The sequence below is a fragment of the Sinocyclocheilus rhinocerous genome, unplaced genomic scaffold (assembly GCF_001515625.1).
Source record: "Sinocyclocheilus rhinocerous isolate Xijiao unplaced genomic scaffold, SAMN03320098_v1.1 scaffold303, whole genome shotgun sequence".
In the NCBI taxonomy this organism is placed as follows: domain Eukaryota; kingdom Metazoa; phylum Chordata; class Actinopteri; order Cypriniformes; family Cyprinidae; genus Sinocyclocheilus; species Sinocyclocheilus rhinocerous.
Window position 1 is genome coordinate 498,856 of NW_015656152.1, and position 9,997 is coordinate 508,852.

Here is a 9,997-nt window from a genome sequence, read left to right on the forward strand (position 1 = left end):
CCGGACACCACAGTTGTCGCGTCGCACCGCAACAGCTCTACACTGGACGCGACAAAGCGACCGTTGCAAATCATTTTAACTTTGTTTCAGTACGTCATAAATAGAACAAGGCATCAGTTTAATGTTGAGTTTTGTCGCGACGCGCTACATCCAGTGTACACAGCGTCACTGATTATAATGGTTTCTGTATTTGCCGCTCGCGTCCGGTGTAGACACTGTGTTTAATGTCGTTGGTCCGCAACCTTTGGGTTACGAGTCCGACTCTCTAACCATTAGGCCACGACTCCCCCCCGTACTACCCCTGATCTAAATTAATCAATACTGAATTGAGATCGAAATTGAATCAAATCGCAAGCTTGTGAATCAAAATTGAATCGAATCGTGAAATTTGTCTTAATACCCAGCCCTAGTCAGGATGGGCATTTTGTCCACTAGTTGAGACTTTGGTTGACTAGGTTTTTTCAGTATTCTATGAGTCAATTTATTTGTTGAATATTTGTCAGTAACCGTATTGAAGCACCTTGCCTAAGTGTTTATTTATCTCTAAGAATTTGTGTAATCATATCCCCAAATCCCAAATGGGTTCATACATATTATTTCAGATCTGCAAACACAATGAATGTGAACTGTTCTTGTGCCAATCCTCAGATCGCGAGAGAACACGGGATTCGCTTCTTCGAGACAAGTGCAAAAGCCAACATCAACATCGAGAAGGCGTTCCTCACGTTAGCAGAAGACATTCTCAGAAAGGTGAGTTCGGGAATGACTGACTGATAACACCATTGGTATTGTGCTTTTAAGCGAAAACATTGCAATGCAAAAGAGCATCGATTTTGTGTCATTTGACTCATAAATACACTGTCGCAGCCACTGATCTCTCTTGTATATTCAGTGCTCGGTTCTTTGCTTTTGGTGTTCACTTTTCTATATAATATTATTCCATTTCTAATAGTGCACAGAGCAGAAATGAATCTATGGATTTTTTTATGATTCATAATGCAACAAAACAAGTCACCATCAGCTCACTGAATCGCTAGTTAGTGGTTTGATTTGGATTGTGCTTGTAGTTTACATCAAATAGGGGTTGGAATAGTTTGTAATCTCATGATCCGATTTAATTGGAGTCATTATTTCAATTCGATAGTAAAACTAATAAATACACTAATTTCTGGAGGTCTTCCACAACTTTCATTTCTGGATTGTGTTGAGTCTCCAATTTTTTTGTAACCTTATTAAATGTGGCATCTATTTATGTCAAATGATGTGAAATAAGACACCATAGGGCTGGTACCAATTAAGTTAAATCAGTATCAACAAAATCCATATTTGTACTGCAGGAGTGGCACAGAAGCTGCATTTGAAGTGGCATTTAGATGTATTTACACACACTGTGCATTTACACTGCAATTACAATTGCATAAATAATGCTATATGAGATTAATGTTTTATATATAACATTTTAAATATAGAAATATTAAATTATGGGACAAACGTGGAAAATATTGTGTCAAAAATGTATTTCACTCAATATAATTGTTTAGTGAACTGTTGTAAATATAAAACCAATATCACATTTGCAATTGTGCTGATATTTGGGAAAAACAACACTCTTGCTTATGTGATATTTAGTAACTATATCATGTTATAAATATTATAAAACAAGAACTCGCACAGGGTCATTTTGTGCCTTCATATCTTGAATTTTGAGGCCATTTTTATAAGGTTTGGTGTCATTTTTGCCCCAAAGCCCCATTAATCTGTTTCCATTCCCATCTTAATATGTAGAGACAGCTATAAGTAATCATTCATAGGTTGATTCTCCTGTAAGTCTCGAGGTGCGTGATACTGACAAGAAATTATATCTCGATATGCGTTTTTTGATTACGATAATTAAACAATATTTTGCTGAATGTGTTTTTATGCTGGTACTTTGGCTGCTTTAGGCCTGTAATGGATAAATAAATATGACACTAAAACCACCAGTAGGTGGCAGTAGGTCTCTTGTCTGAATTCATTGAATCATTCATCATTGAATCATTCATTCAAACAATTTGTTCAAAACTGCTGATTCATTTAGAAATTAATCAAGTGACTGTTTATAAATGGATCATTGAATCATCGACTCAAATGATTAATTAAAAAACAGTTTCATTCAGAAACGTAACAGTGAAGTGTTGGTCTGAGATGCACAAATGTTCTGCTTCGGCTTTGTTTGTAACTACTTTCATTGACAAAACAGACAATATTGTGTCTAAAATGTAACTCACTCAATATTAACTTCTTGTTTGTTGAACTGTTGTCAATTGCGATTGCACTCACAATATTTATGAAAACAGCACTGTTGCTTGTGTGATATTACTTAACTATATAAATATAAAAACAATGGGGGGGGAAACTGCCATTAAGTCTCGAGATATGTTTTTTCAAAGTTGAACTTGCATTAATTTTACATGGCTTTCTAAACATGCGGTTCTCTTGTGCGAGACGCGAGTGCAACAGTGATAGATGTCCCTCTAGAAAATGTGCGAAATACGAGTTCTGTGTGAACGGCTTGGTTTTTAGTTTTGACGTAAACAAGATCTTCTCCGCATTGATGTTATCTTTCCCCGCAATATTTGTAATCAACAACACAGCAGCGCCGCATCTAGTGGCTTCAACTGGATAGGCTAACAAAAAAAACACTTCCAATAGTGTCTGTGCAGTCAAGTCGATAGTATTGGCAAAAATTGAGGCCCTGTTTACACTTGGTATTATGATGTGTTTTGGTCGATTGGATCACAAGTAGACAAGGGAGACACATTCCCGTTCACACCAGCAGTCACCTATAAGTTGTCAGCAAATTCTTTAAAATTTATCGGTATTTAGAACAGCATAAGATAAAAATCTGAAAATATAAGTAGCTATAAAATTATAGTACAAAATTATATATACAATTATAAAATAAAACACATTATAATGGCATCCTTTATAAACATCTAGCAATGCTATAAATGATCCCTTACAAAAAATTAAACGGATATTGTCCTCGTCACAGCTAGGGATGGGTATCATTAAGGTTTTAACGGTATTACTACTCTTACCGATACTGCTTATCGATTCAGTACTTTAACGGTATTCTTATCGGTACTTTTTGTTATTTATATATATATATATATGTATATATATGTCAAATTAAGAGCTGAATTAACATTGCTTTATATTCTGAAATGTAAGATAAATATTTAATGAAATGAATATAAAACATCAATTTGTAAATGAACCAGTGTGCTGGCATTTTTTGTGTTTTATACTGTACATAAGATAAGATACAGTAAGAACATGAACAAAGAAACAAAGTAAAACAAACTGACAAATACAATAAAACAAATATACAAATGAAATGAAATAAACAGTGCTTTCATTTTTCCATGAAGGTCTACTAACATTACTGTTCAGGCAAGTAATTACAGTAATTACAAGTAATTAAGTATTACAAGTAAATTAAGTAATTGCAGTTTTCACTGTATGTATTGATAGATTAATGCTAATTAAAGCTATGTAATTCAGATTTAAGAGCTGTGAGTGATTTTGTCTTTGCATTTTGTTGTTTGATTAACTAATGGCCCAAGCGCCAGTCTGTCACTTTAAGACAATATATTGACACACATCGGATTTTCTTTGTCATAAAGATAGGAGTAAGACATCATTTGAAACTGTAAAGGGTTTACTTTTATTTATGTATACTCACAATAAGAACAAAACTGCCTTTATAAAATGAAGAAAACAAACAGGATGTGTCTCTTTTTCCTTAAACTTGTGGTGCAGCCATAAAAATGTTTTGTTTTGGTAATTTGTTAATTATTTCACTGAAACACATTTCATGTAGGCCTATTTATTTTATTCCTATCATGTCATTTTATTCAGTTTTTCTCTGTTTTCTCCTTTTGTTTGTGTATGCAAAACTAAACTACTGAAAAGAAAAACATTTAATTTTAGTTGGTCGCATACACATCAATTGTAAATTAATTTAAATCTAATTTAACATTCTAATTGTGTTGGATAGGAAATGAACATTGTAATGTTTAGGAATCAGATCAGTCAGTGGAGCAGGGTTTCCGTGGGTCCTTAAAGTTTTAAATTTAGTTATCAAATTTAAGGCCATAAAAAATCTGAAATGGTACAGGAAAGCCTTAATTCTGATTTCAAGAGGTCTTTAATTTGGGGATGGAAAGACAAGAATTGTGATAAGGCTTAATGTGACAATTAAACTTCAAAATGCTATTGATTTCATTGAATAAAGCTGCTTTGTGAACTGCGGTTACCGGGGAAACACTATATTTCTGCCGTTCCGAAAGCTGTGCATTTTCAATAAGCCCTTCTGCTGGTTTTGTTCAGACCAATGCAAAAAAAATTGGCCCATATTTTAGATATATTTATGTTATTAAATTAATATATTTGATTGATAATAATTGTTTAAAGTAATGTAATCATTGATACTGTTGACTCATCTCTTTTCTTAAAAATGGTTTAAAGGCCTAAATGTGAAGGTTATCATTTTATAAAATTTTTGTTTTGTGAAAACCTGTATCTGAACTGTAAATCATGCTTTTTACAGTCATTTTCTGGTTTAATATGATACCATAGATATAGTCCATACTCCGCTTATATGGTATTAATTTCATTTGTGCAGGTCTTAAAAAGTCTACCTCTGGAAGTGGTCGAAAGTGGACAAGCTCAAAACGTTTTAGACTCCATTAACACCTGTATTTAGCATTGTCCACTTGTGATCGGATCACTGAAAATGAATCTTAATGCCAGGTGTAAACAGGGCCTAAGTGTCCCCAACTAAGCAAGCCAAAGGCCACAGTGGCAAGGAACCAAAACTCCATCAGCGGCAAAAATGAAAAAAAAAAAGCTTGGGAGAAACCAGGCTCAGTCGGGGGGCCAGTTCTCCTCTGGCCAGACGAAACATGGTGACTCAACCAGTGGTGTGAGTTTGAGACCGGAAACCAACCAGACCAAAGCAAGCTATCAAAACAATCTCAGCTTCACGCCAACAACTCAAAATGTGATGTGTGCAAAAGCAAAATCTTTTATTTGTGTTTTTGTTTTCATTCGCAGACGCCCGTAAAAGAGCCCAACAGTGAAAACGTGGACATCAGCACTGGAGGCGGAGTCACAGGATGGAAGACCAAGTGCTGCAGTTGAACATACACGCACAGATACTCACACACTTTACACAAACACACACACACACCCACCATCTGTTTCTCTATATCCCTCTCTTTCTCTCTCTCATTCACTCATTCCTCGTTTGTCTAACACTCTTCCGTTCTCTCCTCACGGGATTCTCTGTAAAACACATCTCTAATGTTTCTCACACTCACGACTGCTTACTGACATCATTTTTATTTCTGACAAAAAAAAATACAAATGTAAAGAGAAAGTCCTTTCATGTTTCTTCTTATTTTAAAGTTTAAAGAAAGAAATGAATTTAAGCAAAAAGTGCATTCACCACTACATAAAGACCGTCAGTGGACCTGGAGACGTTGTCTGTCGGCACAGAGGAGCGGTGTAGCGTTCAGTACGACATCCTAGACAAGACTTTTAGTCCAGGGGTTAGTGTTGTGTGTTAGTGTGAGAGATCTTCTCTAGCTGGGTTTTTTTGTTCTCTGATTTGATTTCTTTCGTCCGGTGCCTTAATGTAGAGCCTTAGAGCTCATCCCCCAAACACACATTTAAACATCACTTTTCTGTAACAGTTACGCACACACACACACACTGGTCCTCTCCTCTCTGCTTGCCCCCGCTAACTCAACCCAACACACCTGAGTGGAACCATCCGGACTCAACCTGTTTGCTCAGAAGAGAATGGCATTATATATATTTTTGTTTTTGTTTTTGTTTTAATTTAGTTTGTTTTTCAGAATGTTTTATGAATCTCCTCTGTATGTTTTGTTTTCCCTCACTCAGTTACTCATTCTCTCCTGCATGCTGGTTTCTTTGGGTTTTTTGGGGTCTTTTGTAAGTTTTGCCATGTTTGTTATTGACAGGAAGGATCTCTTCTAGTCCAGATACGTGTCAGGGAGGGGAGCGTTCTCTTTGGAAATTCGAACGATTTTGCAGATCCATTAAAAATAAGCTTGTTTAAGTTACATGTTGGTCCCGTTTATTCAAGCATGGAGAGTTTGCGATGTCGAGTGTGTGTTTTCAGGGTTTCTGTGGGTTTTTAAAAAGAAGTCTTAATTCACTCTTCCACAAATTAAGGCATTGGAAAGGGTCTTAAATAGGAGCAGAAGTTCATTAAATTCATAGTCATGGCATTAAATGTTGCATGCATTTTAAGAAAGGAATATTTTCCTCAGCCGTCCCCCAACCCATTCAAATATCTAAACATCCTTAAATCGATATACATTTACTTGAGATGCAAAATGAATAAGTCTTGTTTTCTGAGAAACTGAACAAAATTAAGTGAGTTTATGCTTAAAGCAAGAACAATATCTGTCAGCTGGGAATGAAAACTTGTTTTCCCTTTTAATTAAGTTGTTTTTTGTCTGAGACAAACTCACTGCTGTTTGATCAGTTTCTCAAAAAACAAGACTTATCATTTTATGTAATTTTACTTCTCAAATGTATCTTGTTTCACAGACAAGGCTTAAGCCTAGTCTTAGACTAAAATGTAAGTCTGAGCCATTTCAACTGAAAGAAACTTGCACTGACTGATCTTAAAATATATCAGTGCCTTTGTTTTGTCTCAAACAGCACACCAGTAATGTTTTTTTCCTAAGCACGTTTGTAAAAATTACTTAAATGTCCTAATTGAACTATGGCCTAATCCTGGCTTAGTCTAAGCCCTGTCTGTGAAAGAATTTTAAATATACTTTTACATAACCTGCAGAAACCCTGTTTTTTTTTTTTTGTTTTCTGTGAGGCATAAGCACCTGCAAAACCACTGATCAATACCTTTTGAGGAGTATTTCGAAACATTTTCATTTAATTGATCCTTGACGTATTTATTCCTTCCAGTCTGATAACATTCAATTCTGATGGTGCACATATAGTTTTTGGAATCTAAATCTTTCAGAATGGAATGTTTTAGTAATATAAAGAAAAAAAATGGTCAAACATTTATTGCGGTTTAAGTTCTGATCATAAGATTTCTGAAAATTGGAGTTTTAAATGAGACTGGATTGCTTGTAATTAATCAAAATTCTGTCATGTGAATATTATGATTACTGTAGTGTGAATCTGTACAGTGTATTTTTGTCTCCTCCTGGTGGCAGAATTACACGTCTCGAAAACGGAAATATTATATTATATTATATTTAAGTAAGTCCAAGTCCATCAAGTCAATTAATATAAGTCCAAGACTCTAAAAAAACATCGACAAAACAATCACTATTAATCTATTACTTTACTTAAAATTATAGATTTATATGTTATGATAAAATTTGATATAAAAACGCAAGGTACCTGTGTAAACAGCAGTTATTAGCAGTTTAAAATACATAGGGCCTATAATATATAAAAGTAACACATGCAGTTAGCATAAGCATGTTGTTATTAAGATGACTGACCGGTAATGGAAGTTTTTTTTCTTTAAATATACTCAACTCCACAATGTTTTTAATTTCTAAATTCTCTTTGCCGCTGATTTCTTTATTAGATGAAAAAAGTCAAAGTTACAAACGAAAGGACAAGTTATGAAAGTTGATCGAAAGGTGCGCGAAACCCATTGAAAATATGATTTTTTTGTTTAATTCAATTTTATTCATTTACAAACATATATAGAACTACTTTTAAAAGATAAACGGTTAGCTGTAGGCTATTTTACAGTGTGTAGGCCTACATTGTATTTATTTACATTCTCCTTCATTTCTGTGGCATATTTTCCGGTTCCGGTCACTCATTGTGTTGAGATGCGCGCGGATTGTGTTAAGAGAATGTCAATTTAAACGAATGGTTAACTCATCTAGAAAATGAATGAATCTCACTGCGAAAGACAAAATTGTATGCATTATACATATTTACGTTCAATATATTAAGTATTTGAATGCAAATGAAAGCAACGAAATATGAATAGCATAATTACTTGTGGAATTTCAATTAACCGTAGCCTATAGGCTATATCTCTGCTTGTTTTTCGGGGTTTGTCGTAATAATAGACCACACGATGGCAGCACAGAAAAAATTGTCTGAACTGAAGATGGGAGCTGCCTCGGATCTGAAATGGAGCAGAAGGTGAGTTTATATTCAGATGTATAAAGCGAATACAGCTGACAGCAGCCTTCAGCATCAACTAGAAATCAATTTCCATTGATTATTGATTAACAACACTGGATTTATGACAGGTGAAATATTCAGATGATACTGAGCAAAGTCAACCTTCATAAAACATTTTCATTAAAGCTTCGAGAGGAGAGACGGGGCAAGAATAAAACATTTGATAAAACCAATTCCCTTTATTGTCTGGAATAAAAATATCATCATAAATAAAGACATAAGAGCTGTCTTATGTTAGCTTCCAAAACGGTTTGTGTCTTTAATAGATTAGGCTACATTACAGTATATTTGACATATGAAGATACATTTAGAGACCATAAAAACCTTCGATGGGGTAGGCCTATAAATCAACATTTTAGCCCAGCACTTTTTAATTAAATTATTTAAATTAAATTAAATTATTGCAAAACAATTAAAGCATTAGCAAAAATGCCGTCACAAATAAGAAAAAAACACTCAGTTTAACAAGTTGATCTACTGTAACAAGTAACTCAGTAGCCTACGTCATAATTGGAACCTTTGCAGCGAAATTCAAACAGTAAAACAATTATGACGAACAGAACCATTCAAACCTCTAAAAGGTCAAAGGTAACGTACAAGAATTCAAAAAATGGTTTTGGCCAACGGATATTCTAATCAATAAATTGTATATATAAAAAACTTGTATACATAAAAACCCGACATAAATGTGACAATTATCGCCAACCTGACATTTATGGAAAAATACTCTTGTCCTGAGAATGCAGTTAAACCTTTCAGTCAAAACCCAACTTCATTGAATAGTTGACTCTTAAAGCATGTCACTGAAGTTTTGTGATCACCCAACAAAAAATAAATAAATAATATGATTGCATTGGAATTTTAGAGGGCAAAATTCACAAAAATGAGTACATTGTAAGAGAGTCGCAGTAGTAGACTATACAAACATACAAATAGCCTAATAATAATAATAATAATGTTAATATAGGTTATAAAAATATACTTATAGTTAAATAATCAATAGCTTTATTACATTAACGATAAATTTTTTTATTGAGCTTCAATTATTTAGCTCTATAAAACATGTAGCCTACCTAGCGTTTATAAACATACAGACTATAAATAATCACCCCTTTAAAACAACTATGAATGTAAAAACAAAAATAGTGGCCTCAATATAACCAAAAATATTAGCCACAATATAGCAGAAAATTTATTGTCAAGACAGCAAAAAGAAAAAAAAACATTTCTGTAGCCTCGCGTTTAGATCTCTGCCATTCAATGGGTTTTACAGTATCTTTTATTAAAAGTATATCTTTTTCATTTTTTTTTTTTTTACACAATACAGCCTTCATATTGGTTGGCTTTTTAAAAATTGTTTCATAAAAATTATTAAAACTTCTGTAATTAACATTGGTTTGACATAGCATGTAGCCTATTTTTGCATTGGTCAACTTTAAAGTGGTCATATGATGTTGCTAAAAATATATATTTTTTTGTGTATTTGGTGTAATGAATTGTGTTTAATGCGGTTTAAGGTTCAAAAAACACATTATTTTCCACATACTGTACATTATTGTTTCTCCTCTATGCCCCGCCTTTCTGAAACGTGTCGATTTTTACAAAGCACATCGGTCTGAAAAGCGAGGTGTGCTCTGATTGGCCAGCTATCCAGTGCGTTGTGATTGGCCGAATACCTCAAACGTGTGAAGGAAATGTTACGCCCCTTCCATACTGTGATGCCGTGTCCCGGCAC

At 34.1% G+C, this 9,997-nt stretch overlaps 1 protein-coding gene across 2 annotated transcripts in view; it reads left to right on the forward strand.

The window, feature by feature from the left end:
- Window positions 1-6,134, forward strand: part of LOC107719370 (ras-related protein Rab-10) — a 27,393-nt gene extending 21,259 nt beyond the window's left edge. The window contains exons 6-7 of one of the 2 annotated variants that reach the window (XM_016526777.1): window positions 649-750; window positions 5,101-5,187. In XM_016526777.1, the coding sequence (XP_016382263.1) occupies window positions 649-750; window positions 5,101-5,187 (189 nt within the window). Of the gene's footprint in view, window positions 1-648; window positions 751-5,100 lie in introns of both variants that reach the window. The other variant, XM_016526778.1, reaches the window with a different exon arrangement.
- Window positions 6,135-9,997: the final 3,863 nt, after the last annotated feature.